At 37.6% G+C, this 19,434-nt stretch overlaps 1 protein-coding gene across 1 annotated transcript; it reads left to right on the plus strand.

Moving 5' to 3' along the window:
- The first annotated feature begins 494 nt into the window (after nt 1-494).
- Nucleotides 495-11,542, plus strand: calm3a (calmodulin 3a (phosphorylase kinase, delta)). The gene is made up of 6 exons (XM_041994665.1): nt 495-688; nt 3,877-3,907; nt 4,249-4,392; nt 4,568-4,674; nt 9,502-9,637; nt 9,846-11,542. Exons 1-6 carry the CDS (start codon nt 686-688, stop codon nt 9,872-9,874), a joined length of 450 nt encoding a protein of 149 aa, XP_041850599.1. The 5' UTR covers nt 495-685; the 3' UTR covers nt 9,875-11,542.
- Nucleotides 11,543-19,434: the final 7,892 nt, after the last annotated feature.

The raw sequence follows: 19,434 nt of genomic DNA on the forward strand, positions 1-19,434 counted from the left end.
GCTCTAAATGTCTGAAAACAACCTAATTCATGCCTGTTGATAATGTTACGTCACCTTCAGTACTTTGGAAAATGCTTCCTTTTCTTTTACTTTTCTTTTCTTATGTATATTAAACATGCAATTACATTCATTGTTGGTTTCCGTAATGCCCTACAAGTGTGTATTTAGTTATTGTGCAGGCTGTTATTTGATGATGGCTCCAGTGATTTAAATTCTATTTGAAAGGGTGGTTGTTTGGACATTGTCAATCATCTGTACAAATGGAGATGGACATTAGATCAGTTGGGATTATATATTTTTGCACACATTTTACACTAGGCAGCACTGAACAAACGGGGTTTGACTTTTTAAGAATGACGTGTAAATTCAGGCATGTACATTAAAGAAATATGGCAACACGCTAATATCCTCATTGACATTGGTAACACGTTGGTCAAGTTAATGTGCAGGACACCGGCGGAGGGATACAGTTCTGTTAAACCGTATCACACGCCGGCGTCGTTACATAGAGATTTCCGGGGAACTCAGCAACATCAGGAAACTGTCCACACAGACTTCGCGAACCGTAGATATTTGTAGAGCCAGATATAATTTCAGTTGCTTTTCCAGGGTAATTGTCCCCTTAGTACTTTAAGTTCAGCTACGTAAATACGTCAGTTTTTCATCTTTACAGAGCTACAGGATAATGGTGAGTAGTCCGCTAACGTTGACGCATGTAGCATTCTTTGCTAGCTTTTGCTAGGCGTCGTTTACGTTGCACGGCTATGGCAGTTATTCAGATTATTATTGTTCCACGACTGTGCATTGTTCATTTTTGTGCATATGTTGAAATATAGTCTTGATAATAATTAACCAAATCGATATAGACTCTGATACTAGCTGTAATTTGTCAATCTATGTTAAAAAACAACAGAGACAAGCCAACGTTGTACATTCAAAAAGCGATACTTCGCTGTAATTTGGTCTGAATTTATGCCAGTTATTTTAGCACGTGCCACACAACCATTTTCGTTGCTAAACGTTGTCAGCGGTTTATGTACGTTGTGTATGTATATGTGAAAACTGTCTGCCAGACTAGTGCTGTTGTGGGATACCAGCCATATGGGTGAATTGCAGAGGGGTTTGTATGGATGCATGGAGAAAGGTTTGCAGCATTTTGCGTTGGGAGTCGAGAGTGGGCGTGGCCGTGGTGTCGAAGAGTGCTGTGTAAAAATAGAATGTCCAGTGTGAATCTTGAAACCCATGTCGCTAATCTGATAAGCGGCAGCTAAATGCCTAACAACCATTTTGTCATCCCACATGAGCTATGCAACACGGGCAGCGTCTTTTGCCACCACATGGAGTGGTTGAATGTAGTTTGACGTGCGCAACAAGCGAAGAAATGTGATCACTGCCGTTTTCGATTACATAAGAATAGAGTTTATAGATGTAGTGTGCTGCTCACTTTTAGCAACAAAGACATGTTATATTTTGCAGAGTTCGACAAGAAGTTGCCCCATTTTTTGGATTCTATATTCTCGCAATACGACACCATCTCTTCTGTTACGTATTGCGCCATAACGTTGAACCGCATTCTGCTTCTGCTGAATGATCCTCTTTGCCACCCCTCCTCTTGCGTCTCCTTTTCCCCGCATTGAACCAAACCATGCTTGGTGCAGTGGGCTCACAGGACCCGCAGTGCACCCTCCAAAAAACTATTCGCAAAAGCCCCCATTGTCACATTCATGTGCCCCTGCCTCCGAATCCCATCCTTTTTATTTTCCAGTTATTCTTTATTTAGTAAAGAATACCGCACATGGTCCGTGACTGTCTTTGCCAAGTAACAAACATAGAACACTATATAGCACATGTTGCTTGGACATAAATTGTAGTTTCAATTTGATAGAGAAAATAAACCTCCTTGCATAGCTATCTTTTTTTTTTACCACAAGTATGATATTTGGTTTATTAATTAATTACTATTTTTAAAACCGCTTACATAGCAGCTATGAAACACTGCCCTGCTCTGATGCAGATACATCATGCTTCAGCATCATCAGATTGTTTGGTTTTAGACAGGATGAATACTCTGCAGTCTGTCTTGCTTCCGTTTTCTTACATCCCTCCCACCCCAACCAACATGGTGACTCATTTAAATCGATTTGAGGAACACATGGTGTTACCACATCCTCAGGCTACAGAAATTTGCTTTTGTTTTTTAAAATTACATTACTAGAGACTTGATGTCTCGTCTGTTAACTAAGATACATAAAAACATTTCTGGTCATCTGTGACATCAGTTGTAGAGCTTTAGAAGTTGATTTCTATTTTTGATCAGCCTTGAATAGATAAGTCCTTAGGCTGACTGCCAATATGCCATTATTGGCTTATCCTCATCACTGAAACAATACTGGAGTGGGATTGTTCCACACTTGTGGGTTTATTTTATACAGCAGCTATTTCCAGCTACCCCACAAGCATCCTGACAATTAAGGATAACAGCAGCAAGCGCTATCAAGCAACAGCTGTCCTTAACGGTCTGTAATTTTTATGTTATTTATATATTTTTTAAATTAATCCCGACATCTGTTCGGTGAAAAGGATACAAAGAAGTGGTAAGCCACTGTGATATTCAGTGTGCTACATTGGCGACCCTGTTCATGGTGCACTAATTTTAGCAGGCCTGTGTATTTTGGGCTGTGGAATATTTATACCCGTCCCTCATCACACTTTCTCAGCCTGAAGTGAGCATGTTGACTGACTTAAAGAGGCCCATTAAGACCTTATGTGCAAGGCATAATGGTGTTTTAGCCAACCTAAAAAATAAAACAAAAGATTTCAGTTGCATTGTTCCAGTTGAGTCTTCAACTGGAACAGCTTGTTGATATTATTTTTTGGTGTAAAAGTTTATTATATTGTTGTAACTCACTCCAGTAATTTAGCAAGACCTGCATTGCATTTGGTGTTGATTTCAATACAAGTAACTCAAGCCTTCATTTAAAAGCTTAATATGACATGCTTGCAGAAAATCTAAAAATTTAACAACCTATCTATTGGAGACTGAGGTAAGATCACATCCTGTATTAGATTTTTTATGTTTTAGATCTACAAAAATGGCTTTTGCATTAATTTTCTAGAGCATATTTGTACAGGCAGATGATTGTAGATTGGGAACACAGCAGAGCCTCTTGCAGTTTTTTGTCATTATTCCTGTTGGGAGTTAAATTTCTGTTTTTTTTTTTTTTTTGTTTGTTTTTTTTTTTATAATCACACCCATGTAAAATTAATCTTTGACAGATCACCTGCTAATCATTTCTTTTCGGCAAATATTAGAGGAGTAATTTTTGCCTAAGACTGTGGTTCCGTCTCTATGCCTTCACTTAGCACTACCTCTAAGCTTTTAAATTTTGTAGGTTATGTAGGTGCCCCTTTTTCTTTTGTAGATTCAAAGAGTACTGGTCTTCTAGCCATCCAAATGAACCCCTAAAACTCTGACTCTAACACTTTTGTTTTGCAAAACCAAGGAGGTTGGACCTTGCTAGTGGAGGAATTGAGATTTTGTAAGATACATTTGTAATATTTTGTTTGCCTCATTAGATTGCCAAATTCACTAGAAGATTGCAATTTTTTAAAACAATCAGTCCTGTGAACTGAGTGAATTATAGAGCATGCTCAGTGTGCCATTGATCGTTTTAGTCTAACTCAATGTACACTTGGAGAAGGATGTCAATTCTCCTCCACATTCTCTCAATGTGTTAGGTGAATTTAGAGAATATCAATATGGTGATTTCACACAGATTCATTGTTATGTAAATGTACAGAGCTATTGCTTCAAAAGAGATTCTTTTCTTTGAACACTATCAGTACTTCATTGGTGTTTTGTACGTTTGCTTACAGGCTGATCAACTGACTGAGGAGCAGATTGCTGGTGAGTGCACACTTGATTTGTTCAATCTTTAGCAGCACCTGGATTCACCAGCAAAAATTTGTGGAACTGGTGGTGTAAGGGCTTGTAAAATAATAGTATATGCTGGTTATGGTTTATTGACAAGTTACATCCACACATATAATGCGGGGTGTGGTGTTGTATGTGTCAGATGTCAACATCCAAGTGTCCAAACTGTTTTGTTTGCATTTTGATGGATTTTTCTTAGAGGAACTATGATCATGCTCATCATGTTTTCTTCTTCTCAGACCATTTGAAACACTAAAAGTTTGTTTAAATGAATTCACATGTCATCTAATAGGGTTATTTCTTTTAATGTGCAGAATTCAAGGAGGCATTCTCACTTTTTGACAAGGATGGGGATGGTACAATCACTACAAAGGAGCTTGGGACTGTGATGCGCTCTCTTGGACAGAACCCTACTGAGGCTGAGCTGCAGGACATGATCAATGAGGTTGATGCTGATGGTAAGAATAAATCCTCAAATGCATAAGGCATAAATGTATTTTGGTCATGTTTTTTTAAAGGGTTATTTACCTCTTTTATATTTCTTGCTGTCTTCATGATCTATTGATGTTTTTCTATTAAACAGCATATTGATATCATACAACTTTACTGACATATTTTTTATGACTTTTGTAGGTAATGGTACAATTGACTTTCCTGAGTTCCTAACCATGATGGCCAGGAAGATGAAAGACACAGACAGTGAGGAGGAGATCAGAGAAGCTTTTAGGGTCTTTGACAAGGTACTGTAGGACTGGAGAAGCGCTATATTATTGAGACACATTTCTTAGTTTAACTAGAAAGTTTCCACAGACCACTTTGTGTACTCATTGTATCATATTTATTTATTAGTGACGACAAGAAAAACTTTGAAAGCTGTTAATTTAAATAATTCTGATGCCCAGAGAAAGAAATTATTGTGAACTCGGGGCTCGAAATAATACACGCATGTGCAACTTTTTGCATTTAAAATTGGAGCAGTGTACCTCATTTTCGACCGCAGGTACACCTGTGCAAGTAAGGGAAAAGCTGCTAACTTGCAGTTTTGCAAACCTCTCGAGTACGCCACTATACTTGGCGAGTATTCGGGCCCCTCTAGCAACTTTTTATTTTCATATGTGATATTTTGTTAAGTGACTAATGACAAATCTAGCTAGTTTTTTCTGGCAGTCCCTCTCCTAGTCCATCTTCTGCAGTGACTACAGTAGATGTTCACTTCTGTTCCCAGACTGAAAATGAAACGCGCACACGTTAAGGTGATGCCGACTGGTCCGCCCTGGCTTATAGTCAGATATTAATGTCTATTAATGTAAATTGTTGACAAAAACATTTAAAAAGTTAAAAATGCATTACTGTAACATGCTGTAGACCAGGGGTCGGCAACCTTTGGTACTCGTGCCACAGGTCGCACCCCATGGCATAAACACTGACAGACTGGCACCTCTCAGTGTTATGACGATTGTTGCTTTATGTGTGGTCTGATGTTTGCAGGGATTGAGTGACAGCTCAATCCCTGCGCTGCTGTAACTGCGGTCCCGCCCACATTTCCTGAGACCCACACATTACAAATGTCGTCAACAATGGCAACACCGGCTGCTAAGAAGGCCAAAAGTAGGGCATTCTAGTCTTCATGGACAAAAAAGTTAGATTTTGTATTTTTGAAAGACCTTGCTGTGTGCACTTCATGTTGTGAGAATGTTGCATGCCGAATATCAAATGTTAGGTAGCATTTTGAGACGAAGCATGAGAAGACTTCCAAGACCAAGCTCAGGCAATTAAATGTGCATTTAAACAAGCTACCTCTCTCAAAGTTTTTACCAAGTTATCAGATTGTGCATTGTATTACGAAGCTTGGGAGGCTGTTTATGGATGGCAAATTTATTAAGGAGGCTTTTTATCAGTTGCTCATGTTTTTTTTTTTTTTGAAAACTTGCCTATTAAAGAAACGTTTAAGTCAAGAATCAAGGACATTCCCATGTCCAATGAAATGGCTAAAAATGTCAGAGTTCAGCCAACAGCTGGATTAAATGCTGTGGTATTTAGCATTGCACTTGATGAAAGCATGGACGTGAATGACATCCCCCTTTTCGGCAGTCATGGCAAGGTTCTGTGATTCAGCTGTCGGAGAGGAGTTTTGCTGCTTGAAGCCAGTGCCTGACACATCAATAAGTGAAGACATAGCCAAGACATTAACTGAACATTTTGAGGAACAAGGGATTAACATCAGGAAAATGTTTGCAGTGACCACAGACGGAGCTGTCACCTGTCAAACTTATTGAAGGAAAAGTCGGCCACTCTATCATGAAACTCCACTGCATAATACATCCAGAAAATCTGTGAGCAAAAATATCAGTTTCAGATCTCAGTGAAGTTATGGACAGGGTTGCAAAGGTTATTAACTTCATAGTGAAGCGATCCGCACTGATGCATTAGCAGTTTCTCCCTGCTGGTGGAGCTGGACAGCGGATACACAGATTTCCCTCCCCACTCAGCAGTGAGATGGTTGAGCTGCAGAAAAGTTCTAACTGCTTTGACACTATCAAGACCTTTCTGGCTTAAAAGGGCCAAAAGTATTCAGAACTGGAGGAGAAAAAGTGGATTGTGAAACTTGTGTTTTTCGCGGACATTACGGGACACCTGAACAGGCTCAGTCTCAGACATTAGATTTCCATGACATTTCCACCTCCACTTTCCGCTACTTCTGACACCTGAGAGTTGTCCTCCCACCTCAACATTAGCACCACAAGCAACTGTTTGAGATAACAGAAAAATATCTTTTAAGATATGATTGAATTCCCTCTATATGGATGGAATGAAATTCCAGGTATGTTGGAAATGTTTTTGTTTTGTGTCATAATTTACTTGTTAAGAAGAAAACTTCAAACTGATACTCCAGGTCACAAAGGTTGCCGACCCCTGCTGTAGACTATTAAAAATGGGGCTGGGCACATCATTGACACATCATCATTAATCACTATAACACAATAATTAACTAACACTGACAATTATTCATCATGCATTAACACAGTTTTACATGTTTTTCAAAGTCCATTCCTCACCTTGCTGACTACCAAGTCAAACCACAGGTCATATGGGGAGCTAGGGATGGCCATTCTTGAGGTCACCTGCAGGTGAACTGCAGCATCACCTGAGCAGGTGTCTGCTCCATACAAAGAAACACGCACTTGATGAAAACTTGTACCCGAGGTACTGTGCTTGTTTCACGGAACAACTACATTCAAACCTTTTTATTTTTAGTTTTAAAAAGTTGTCAAATAACCTTCATAAAGACTAAACGTGTCATTGTCTTGTTACTGATCAGATGCCACTTCATCTCCTTCTGCTTATGTCATATCAGGAAATTGAAGACAAAATGTCAAATTGTAGATAAACTGAATATTTATACAAATTTGTTGTCTTTATCTGTATTATTGTTCTCTTCTCCATCACTACCACCCTCACACTATAGAAGATCTTACATTATCCTGCTTTCTGTCTGTTCCAGCAGGAAAACACACCTGATGGCTGAAATTCACCATCAGATATTTTTCCTTCTGTGTTTAGAAAGAAGGCAGGCATTTGAAATTTATGCTGCTGACTTGTTACCTTTTTAACTAATAAATCCTGAAGTTTTCATCTTTCTGTCATATTTTATACTTTATTACAGTAATGTTTTAGCTGCTGCTAGGCTGTTAAGTGGTACTAAGAACGCCAGCATATTACCCCAATTTTAGCTTAGCTAATTTTAGGATTAATTTTAAAATCCTTTTGTTTTTATATGTCTGTAAACAGTATCTGTTTGATCTGCTCCAGCCATACACTCCCTCCCGTTCTCTCAGGTTGGCAGATCAATTAATGTTAGCTGTCCCAAAGTCCAAGAAGAAACTCACAGGGTTCCATACGTTCTCAGTCACCGCCCCAAAACTGTGGAATGATCTACCGTTTAATGTCAGGCAGGCCATTTCACTTACTGTTTTTAAGTCTTTTCTTAAAACATGGGATTTCTCATTGGCTTTTACCTCAGCCTAAAATTGTGGCTTTTATTGTTACTTCTTAATGTTTTTTCATTATGTTGTTGTAATCGTTTTTACCTTTGTTTTTTTGTTTTTTTGTTTTTTTTTTTTCTTTGTTTTTTTTTTCATTTGCTGTGTTTTACTTTTCTTGTGTACAGCACTTTGACAGTGTTGTTTTTAAAGTGCTCTACAAATATGTGATTGAATGTTTATTTTTAGTTTTTGTAGGATTAAAAGATTAGATGTAGGATTAATTTTACCAAATTTTGGTTGTACACCCTAAATCGTTTTTGCCATGTCCACCAGTGCACCTTTACTCAAAAATGTCTTTTGATCCCTGGAACCGTTTTACATGATAATAAGTATTTTTTAATTTCAGAGTTTCATTTTTAAACTGTACTTGAGCTCAGGGCTGTGCAGTATGGTCTATAACTAACATACAGATATTTTTTTGGGGCTTTATCATGCTACATGATATAAATTGAGTAAGTTAATTTTATCTAATTTTATTTTCTATATAGATCCACATTACAGTAAGCGCTCCCTGGGTTGGGAACACATAATCTCCTGCAAGGAGCAGCCAGAGGAGTTCTGCTCTGGTATTTCAGTTTCAGGATCCTGAATTGAGGCAAACAATAGCAAAACCACTAAATTCATGGATGGTGTAACATCCACTGCCAAGAACTGAATATCCATTGCTTAGTTGAACAATCAGAATCTCCTCATCATTGTAGTCATTTCTGAGACGTATTTCAGCTTAAAATTGACATTTCACATTTAGCTTCCATCTCTTAACGCTCACAAACTAGCTTGATGTGTGTACTCCTTGTCTCCATGCGTCTTTCCTGTCTCTCCTGAAATGAGCAATGCGCCTGCATGTAGGAGTTTTCTGGATGAGAGGGAGCTTGCTGTCGGCTGTGAATGAGAGAAGCCAAACTACAAAAAAGTTCCATGTAAACTGCTTAAAACACTACTGTTACAGTTTGTACTCAACATTCGTGATATAGCCATTTTATAAATCACATGTTGAGCAACGATACATTGAGTATATTGGATGTATCGCCCACTGCTACTTGTGCCCAGAAATACAATGATCTTCATCATGCTAGCATGAATGTGAGCATGTGTCTAGTTTTCAGCATTTTTTATTTTTGTTCTGTTTATTTTTCCCCAGTTTTGTGAGTGAGAGGCAGATATGGCAGCTTAAAACTGAACTTTTCAAAAAGGTGCTGGTGTCACCACTGTCACTACTTTCCAAGCAACTAGTCATATGGACAGAAATTGTGACCATAGTAACCAACAGAATGAAGAACTGGATCTGGGTCTGATAATCCCAAATTTGTCAGACTGAAATTATCACTATGACCACAGAAAAGCCCATTTGTATGAGCGGATCACCCGGACACTGACTGCCGCCGCTAGGCATTGCATTTGTTGGGAGCTGTTATCAGTGTTGACGTGAGCGTGAGTTTTTGATGCATTTATATGGAATGTGACATCTCAAGTGAAGAGAAAAGCAAACCTTGAAGATGACACTTGTTCTTTGGCTACACGCAGGATGGCAATGGCTACATCAGCGCAGCTGAGCTACGGCACGTCATGACAAATTTGGGTGAGAAGCTCACAGATGAGGAGGTGGATGAGATGATCCGCGAGGCTGATATTGATGGCGATGGTCAAGTCAACTATGAGGGTGAGATGCTTGTTATCCTGTAACCAACCCCACTATGTCCCCTGTTACCTTCCAGATTTAGATAAAGTACAACTACTCATTCCTCTTTATATGTGCTCCATATCTAGTTTTTTTGTGTGTGTGTGTGTGTTCATTTAATCTCAATACTGAGGAGTAAAAAAATATTTATACATTAGCAATTTAAAGGTTATTTTTCTCTTCTTTACAGAGTTCGTCCAGATGATGACTGCCAAGTGAAGAGAGCATGAGGATTTCTCTCAATGTTGCTTGTCCTCTTAAGATTACTGTCTTTAAGAATAAAAAAAAGAAAACTTATCAAATGACAAAATACCCCCCCAAAATCTCTCACTTGTAGAAATTTGCTATTTATGCTTCAATACTTCCAACTACTTCTAAGGTATCTGTTAGCTAACACCAACAGAATAATCCCTAGAGAAGTTCATGGACCAAGCTTTAATAGGGCCAGAGCCCTCCTACATCAGACCAAGATTCTGCTGACTCACTCAGCTCCTGATTAATTTAGAGGAAAGAGCAACACTGAAAAAGCAGAGGGATAGGGCTTTTGTCTGTGTAGGGAAGTTCTTTTTTTTTATTCTTTTCAGATAGTCTTCAACAAAGATAATTGACTGTCTTGCACCAGTGGTGACTAAATAAGTGAATTGAGTACTCTTCTTGCATGCACCCTTTCTGTAGCCATCTCTTGTGACAACAAGGAGGCCCTGATCCCATCAGAGGTAGTGGTCAGATTGTGTACACACTGGAGGTATATACATAAACATATAGCTATATATCTGTAAAATTTGTGTCACTTTTGATTATTGCAAGAGCAATTAGTTGAGATGTAGGGTGTTTATTGGTGCTCAGCTGGAGGTGAGCATTTGTATAACTTGAAGAGATCAGGAAAAAATGAGTGGAAAGTGCTGGAGGTTTTCTTGCACATGATGTAGTTTTGTTGTGTTTTGAGTTGTGGGCTTACATGGCCTGCGGCACTGATGGGAGACAGTAGTGTTATGTACTGCTTCAGGATGGTTATTGTGAAAACACACTTAAGGACTGCAGTTAATACATTTGTTCTGCAAACAGATAACACAATAATAAAAAAAATTGATGTAATGCTTTTTAAATGTGTTCTCAGATATGTATCGACAACAAACTTTGGTTACAAAATATATCTATAAATGTATCGTAAAGTTTGCATTGCTATTGTTGTAGTAAATGAGCTGTGACATGTTTTCTCTTTGGTTTGAAATGTGCCATAATACTCTTAACGCCTCAACTTACTTGCAAGACTGGTAGTTCATTCAACTTAATATAATAACTTAAAAAATACATGCAGTTAAATATATTTGCACTTTGGTATAAACTATGTTGATGTTTTAAAAAAAAAAAAGTTCTGACAGAAGAAAAAGAAACCAAATGTCACTGACTGTGCTGCTATGACAATGCTATGTTTCACTCATTTCGTGTCCTTGTTGGTGTCTGATCTTCAGTTTGTAGTCCAAACTTCACTGCTTGCTGTTTTCAGAACAGAATACATCTACTGTATATTCACTAATACTACTTGTGGTGGGGGTGATATATTTCATTTGGGCGCTTGGACTGGGACAGGCTGATGGGAAAAAGAGAGTTTTGTAGCAAAGAATTCAGCCGTTGATGTGCGATTGATTTTAGTGCTAAGTTTTTGAACGGTTGGCTGTGTTTAAAACAAAGGTTAGGTTGGGATAGCTTATGATTTCTGCCAAGTGTGAATGTTTAAATATTGCTTTATTTGAGGCATTTCTGCTTGTTACCTTAGAGTCAGGTGTTTGAAAGTAAATGGTTAAAGGACTATTAACTTCTGAAGGTAACAATCAAATGTAAAGATGTGATATATTTTCCATAAATCAATAAATTGACTGAGCTTTACTTCATCTGTATTTGTTTGCCATGTTTAATCTAAAATGCATCTCTACTTACATGAGCACATGCAAGACAAGCCTGTTATTTTTCAGTTTTACTTCAGTTTCTCTTGCTTCCCCGTCAGTGTCCCCATTCAAGAAAAGATCTCTAATCTCATCCAGACAGCCTCGGATTGTGTCAGGGCAGGTCACCCTATGCCTTCACTAGAGAAACTGTCCCAAGCACAAGCTATATTTAGAGGCTCAAGAGATTGCTACTGGAGCCTATGCTAATCCAGGTCAGCAGGGGTTGTGACCTTACGCACCCACTAGATGAAAACAAAGAGTTTCCCCAACTGACAAGATCAAGAGCCACTTGGATGCAGTTTTATCTGGGCCAGGTAGATTTGATAGGATGTCTATTTACATGCTAAATTTGAGGTTAAGGAGATGAAGTAAATGAATTAGGAAGCAGGATCACACTCAGCAGGATAACTTCCTGGACTAGTGTGATTATCTCTGTAGTTATGCAAACAGGCTAGAGTGGCTGCAGCTGTCAGAATCAACCACCACATTTTTACAGATATTTAAAACGAGTCTTGTTGGGTGGTTATAAAAAGTTGATAATTGGCTTTAAAATCTGTTTTACCAAAAAAAGGGGGAGAAAAAAAACTTACATTGGCATTACAACTATCTTCAGTGGAAGGCTAAGTGCACCAAAGAAGTTTGATGTCTTTATAGAATTTATTCTTAGAGGAGTAATTTTGTGCCTGAATGAAATGTTCATGCTAACAATACTACAGTTGGGCCTGTTTTATTAGCTACCCATGTTCTAAATTAATAAGTAAAACAAGATCAAGACTGTGACAAAGACTGGATGGTCTAAGTAAATTTAAACCTTAATGTTGAATTGCTTCCAGTATTCGTGGTTAATGTCAACGGAATGTATGTGTTTGTGGATTTTCCTCTAACCACACCGGAATGTAAAATTTTACCATTGAATCTATTTAAGGTATATAATGCTAGTTTATCTCAACCGTATCATTTAAAAACATAGCAGTTTTTGTGTTTCTGTACAAATTGCAAGTGGAAATATTGACCACAGCCATCAAGAAGATTACCAAAAACGATCACTGAAATTTGCAGAATTAAACAACGACCACAGTAGATAAGTAATACTACATCTCAACTAAATTTACTTTTCACTATTGCTGGGCACAGATCTGTGGCCCTCAACACTTTAAGTGAATTAAATACCACTGACATGCAGCATTACTGCAAGAGTGATTTATTAATGTTTGGAAACTATTCTTATTACACACTGATTCATAAAATGAACCCCAGTGTGCATAAGATGCTGTAGAGATAGACATACCAACACTAGGTGGTGGTGTTCCATCACATTTTAACTAAACCCAAAACTTCCCATTTTGGCCAAGAGCAGTACATACTGTGAATGAGGTTAAAGCAGGAATGGTATAAGAAAACAAAACCATACGAATGAGCCAGTGATTTCAAAACCATTTAAACTTCCTTTAAAGGCAAAGTTTGAGTGTGTTCTTAAAATACAGAAAATAAACTGTTCAGTTTGAGGGTTTTCAGTAAGTACATGAACTGCAAGTCAGTCCTGTGTTTGCTTGGGTGCACCCCACCCACTACATATAATTGTGTTAAATGTAGCCTATTCACCCCTTCTCCTAAACACAGAATGCTCCTTTCCATTCTCGTTCTTCCTGGAGGAAGTGGTTGGTAAAGTATTGCCGTGGAGACTACAAAAAATTGTAATGACTAGAGGAATATTCTGTTTGTTATTCTAATAACTGTGTTCTAATATTTGTTGTGCACACAATACCTTTCTTTCCAGGACCTCACAAGCATGTGATAGAACACTTATTTCCTTTTGCACACTGCATTATCCTCCCTCTTCTCTCTTAAAATGTGTTGTGTGTTAAAATTGTGCTCCTTTAAAAGCAGCTTATGTCTTCTTGTCGCAACTCTTAAGTGTTGTAAATAACTTAAGTAATTTCCTATTTGATTTCATTAACTTTTCCTTTGTTTTGCCATCGTCACTGGACAGCTTATATAATGAGGAGAGGCATCTGTGACATTTAACATACTATATGTCTCTGGAGGTCAACCAGAGACAGCATGTGTTATCCATCACAACAGCCTGCTAATTTGTGGGAATTTCTCAGAGATGTGCTTCAATCAGCCATGACTAAAACAGTAAAACCAGACCTCCAGTTACTACCATTATTCGGCTGAACTGAAATATAATCAGCACATTACGGCCACACTGCATTTCTGCTTTTGTTGAGACTAATAACAGCTGACATAAGACCTTTAAACAGAATATTTCATAATCTATGGTTTTGTGGTCATCTGTTCTTAAGTAAAGCCATCAGGTCAAAGGTTAAAATGATGATTAAAAAAAACCTTGGGGGTTAATCCTCCTGTGTTAGTTTTCAGTCTTGAAATGCTTCAGGTTAGATATTCAAAATGCTGAAGAAAAGCAAAAAGGATGATCACATCTCAAACGAAGTAGTTAATGAATCTGCTTGGAAAAAACTCTTTAACCAGTCAAAGGAATTGACATAGGAAGCTTTAGAAAGAAATCTTTGTTTGACCTAATGTAGTTTATTCTCTGAGCTTCATGTTTTTATCAATATATCAATTGTGTTGGTTTAAATAGAAAATTCCCACAAGGGCCCTTTAATTACTGACTGTAATGACTTCCTTTTGAATTCCTTGCTGTATCGAACTGTGATGTACCCATTAACTTGTAAAGTAACTCACAAAGAAATGTAAATTGCTAAACTGCTTTGGATGATGTACGGTACATCATGTACTGTATGTACCTGCATGCACTGTAAACAAAAATGTTTGAAAAGATAGTACAGTCTCTACATCGGGTCCACTTGCTGGTTTTGACTTTACATTCTTTTCTTAAGTGCATTGAATTTGCTCTTAGCACTCTGTGACCTTAAAATGGTCTTAAAATGCAAAATGTTTGATCACACACAAGGTGAGGTAATGAAGAGAACAGGAGAGTTGCAGAAGTTATATTTGTGATTTCACGTTTATGCAAGAGTCATGCAGTCTCTAGTTGATTTTCAGAATAGGATTCTAATTGGTGGCAGACATGGATGTGGCCAGAGGTCACTGATACTAATCGTTCTTATTACATTCCTGCTTGGAGCACATCTGAAGACTGTGACTTGGATCTAAAGTCACCAGAGTTGGATTCAGCTGCAAAACTACCTGAATCTTAAAGACCTGGTCTAACTAAAAAAGATGTGAAGAACCTCTAAGCATAATAGAGGCTTACATGTCCAGTTGTAAATGTCGTTTTAATGTTAAGTCCCCATTTGGCCTCCAATGACTGGTGACTATTTATGTTGATGTTTTAGTACCATAGATTTTTTATTTTTACAACTTTGTGATATAGTTTTGTTTACAGTGTGTGTGTATAACTGTTTTATTTTTATTGACCTGTGATTTGATCTTGGTCTGGGTATTCTTGGATAAGAGATTATTCACATCAAGAGTTTATACTCCCTGTTTAAATAAAGTATATCCCAACCAATGTTATGAATCAGTGCATGGGTCAGCCTGTAAACATCCACATAACCATCCATCCGGTCCACATCTGGTAACAGCTGGATTGTTGGTGTAATAAATTGTGCTACTTTTGTCAGTCATCATAGATTAGTAGGGAACTTCATTGATATTTTCAGTCTGCAATTAGAGCGCAGCATTTTTCAGCGGCATCATCTATATGTCATCTCCTGCATCTTTTTTGCACAACTCAGGAGCCACTTCAGAGGATTTCCAGCTGTGAAAACAAGAAGCTAAAAACATCTGCACCTAACTCTAGACGAAAAATTGGAGTATATGAGTTTTGTGATGGTGTGCATCCTAAAACAGTAGGATGATACAACCTTAATGTTTTTAAATTCCAAACTTGTTCCAGTTATAAGCTGACCATGACGATGGTACTGAACTAGTCCCATAACGTCAGGAACTGCTATGTTTATGATAAACAAAATGGAAGTGAAAACTTTGTAATACGTTCAACACGACTATAGAGGGAAACCACAGCCTCTTTTCCCATAAGAGCAAGGGACAGAAAATAAGCTGAAAGGACAGGTTTTACATGTTTTTTACCATGTGGACCATTATGTGTTTCCCATGTGTTTCTGTTTAAAAGGTCAGCAGATCATTCTGGGTCTCCCTGGATATTATCTCTGGTATTTCTCTGCTTGATTTATTGAGACTTGCAGTCCTCAGATCCTATTTATAAAGGTGTCATACTTGAAACTTAAATTAAATTTACCAGGTAAAAGTTTTACTATGTTTTCAAAATGGCCACATTTACAGTGCAACAGCTGTGATTCCAGTTCATAAATGACCATTTAAAAAAAAGAAAAAGAAACTTGGTTTGAAAGCTAGAGTCTTTGTTTCCAGTGAGAACAAACTGTCAGCTGGATTCAAAAAGAAATCATAGGTCTGTAAACTCAATTATCTGTTGGCTGAAACGAAGCCCAGGGGTGCAAAACCTGCCAGCGGTACAGAGATACAATAACTTGCCTTTTGTGCCTCTTTTAATCCACGAATTTCTAACAAAGAAAACAGATCATTCTTTCTTAAAACACTATGATATAAAAAAATAACAAGGCCAAAAAGTTACAAACCTACCTGCCTTATTAACTGGCATATTGTTTTAGTCAGTGGTGCCAAGCTAAGCAACATAAAATATACACTGTCTTTTTGGCTTTTTCTATGATAGAAAAAAATGTCAGTATGTACATTGCTGTAAATCTTATTGACTCAGTTTACAGTTTTTGTTTATGCTTGGTTTGCATGAATTATATAAGACATCCATTGCTGCAAGGCGTGTCTCAACAAAATCTCAAGTAAATGACGCGCAGTCAAGCAGAGAGAGAGAGAGAGAGAAAGGAGAAAAAAATGAGACAAATTTGATTATGATTTTAATTGAAACAAAAAAGATAAGCATGCATAGGCCTGGCTCATTATTTTCATATTACAGGCGACTGTGTTTTCTCTGCAGGACTGGGGAAGCCCTGTGTGTTTCTCTCTAAATTTATACCGTGATGTATTTGAGGCTGTGTCATAATAGGCCTGTGAAATATCTGAACACTTCCTGAGTTATGTTCTCAGATTTTGTCTATGCTATTAGAGGATGCAGAAGATTAATATAATATAAAAGATTTTAATTGTTACACAAAAATAACTTTTGAATCTTGTATTTAATTCTTAAAAACAGGTTTTCTAATAACAAAGATATATATATATATATATATATGTATGAAGCACCCATGGTATTTTTGGTATGTGAGTATTTACAGCTTGGACTCATTAAACATTGTTTACCCTCATTTATCTCCAAATCTGTTTTATCTGTTTTGCCCCACTTAATGTAAAAACAATTACAAAAGAGGAATTGGAGCCCTGGAAGGAGAACAAATTGTGCCTTTCCAGAACTTCATGACATGCAAGACTGGAAAAAAAATCACTGGCCAATTAACTTATTTGGTCTATTAACTTTTCCATGATTTCAACATTTTATACTTTTAAAACAGAGAACGTGCTGGGAAAATGTGGCACAAGTGCTGCATCTAAGATAAAAACAAAATGTAGACACATAAACTGTATCGCTTAGTCATTTCTTGCTCTTGACTGGCTTATTGCTGTTACAATATCAGTGGTGTTGCACCATTTTGAAATGTAATAAACACACATGCACCACATTCATACATCAGTTGTGAGCCTTCTTTTAATCGTATCAGGATTGAGAGAGTTATTTTAAACCCCAACAGATTTTAGCCTCTATATTCAACTCTTTGTCACCGCTAGAATTCTGCTTCCAATTAGGACTGAGGGACAAAAAGAGACAAAAAGTCTAAAATTCCCTTAACTGCACACATGACGTAACCCTGGCTGATGCTGTCTGTTGGTAAAACACCCACTGTCACTTTTCAAATTTTCCACTGAAGTCTCTTCCTGAAACTGACGCACTTTCAAGTTTTTCCTTTCTCTATGACATTCATTGCTCATGTTCACAACCTATAGGTTATGTAAGTGACAGATTTTACACTGATTGGATTCTTTCTATTTTTCTGACAAATGAAAGAGGAAATGATATTTTCCAGACTGAGAAGATCCATCTTCAAATGAAACAGTTATGTTCAGTCAGTATTGGAATCTTCTTAAAAGTGGCTGTATGAAAGGTGGTTACTGTTACTAGTAAGCAAAGACAAAAGTAAAATATAATCCAAACATTTTTTTTTTTTTTTGGCTGAATTTTTATCCCAGCCTTTCCAGCCTGGTGATGGATGTGAGAGAATTCAAAACACTTTTAGATCCAAGACACCTTTTCATGTTCACACCATGTCTAAGATCCTTCAAGCTCTGATGGAAGGAAAGCCTGTAATATTTTCCATATTCAGACCCTAATCCAAAGTTAGCTCATTTGGATATTTGATCACTTCTCTGTTAAAGAGGCAAATAGCGAAATCATTTCACCCCAAGGTTTGCTGTTGTGTACTGCCTATAGACCAAAACAAAGTGTGCCATGAGCCATACCTTCCTCTACCTCTTCCCCCACCCCCCACTCGCCTCATCTGCGAACAAATGTGCAAAGTGAAAACACCCCAAGCAAAACCATATCACCGTTCTGTGGAACATGTCGAAGTAACTTATTCATTTGTTCATGCAGCAATACAAACATTTATTAATTGATTATCCATCCATCTATTCATCCAGACACCTATTTACATCACCCTATTATCCATCCACCCAGATACCTTTCCATCACTTATCATACCATTCATTCCTTTATTTATTTATTTTTTAGTTTAGTTCAGTTAAACTGTATGTTTGATCACAATACAAACACAGCTGCATTTTGAATGTCCTGTAAATCAAAGATTCTAGTCCAAACTGTCATTTATCATATTAAGAACTTGTGTAAATTTACCATCTGTCATGATCTCAGGGCCTCATTTGGTATGTCTACAAACCAGTCTACTGGTTTGGTTGGGCATACACGTGTGAGTATTTGTTTTGAGCTACGTCTGCCGTTTATTTAAAAATGCCAGCTTGGTTTGTTTTATGGGCACTGACAATGTAAACATGCTGTGTGGCATCCTCGTTGGACAGTGGTTTGTGATAGTTGAAAGTAAATTAGAACTTTGTCAAAGAGGGGCTGAGACAATTACCGTACTTGCATTTGTTAAACAATATCACAGTGGCCTGAACACGCAGGTTAACAGCTGTGCATTAATGGTGTAATTTAAAAAGTTTTTAAAAAAAGCTGAAACTTGACCTCCATTACTCGATTGACAAGTGAACATTGGCGCCATGCTGATTTCATTATCTCCTGACAGTTACAAAACTGCAACAAGAAGCAAGAGTGAGCAGAAAAACTAAGTAAACACAGAGCAATTTTTTACTATACAAATTTAATTACTATGCAGCCAACTGTAATTATTGGTTATGATCCTTTTATTTGCAGAACATCTTAATAAAGATATTAAGAGGAAACCACTAAGGAGAATAGCGCTGTCTTAATACATAATTCCATCAAAGCATATCTGATCCAGTGAAACAGAAATGCTCTGTGTTACCAGATACTGATGGCAGCAGCAAATTTTTCCTAATGCTGAAAGTACTGTGGTGGGACCTTCGTGGGTGAGACTTGTTTTTCCAGTGCATTCCACAGATACTCATTGAGAAATGTGGAGAATTTGGGGCTGAGTCCTGAGGTAATCAGGAAACCCATAAGTGGATGATAGACAACTAAGTTGGCCTGCAGCATTATGGTTTCCTTTCTTTCATACACAGGTGGAGCTTTATTAATTTGTTATGACACCTAGACTCTGCATCTCCACATATGCT

This window comes from Melanotaenia boesemani, chromosome 9, assembly GCF_017639745.1.
Source record: "Melanotaenia boesemani isolate fMelBoe1 chromosome 9, fMelBoe1.pri, whole genome shotgun sequence".
Taxonomy (NCBI): domain Eukaryota; kingdom Metazoa; phylum Chordata; class Actinopteri; order Atheriniformes; family Melanotaeniidae; genus Melanotaenia; species Melanotaenia boesemani.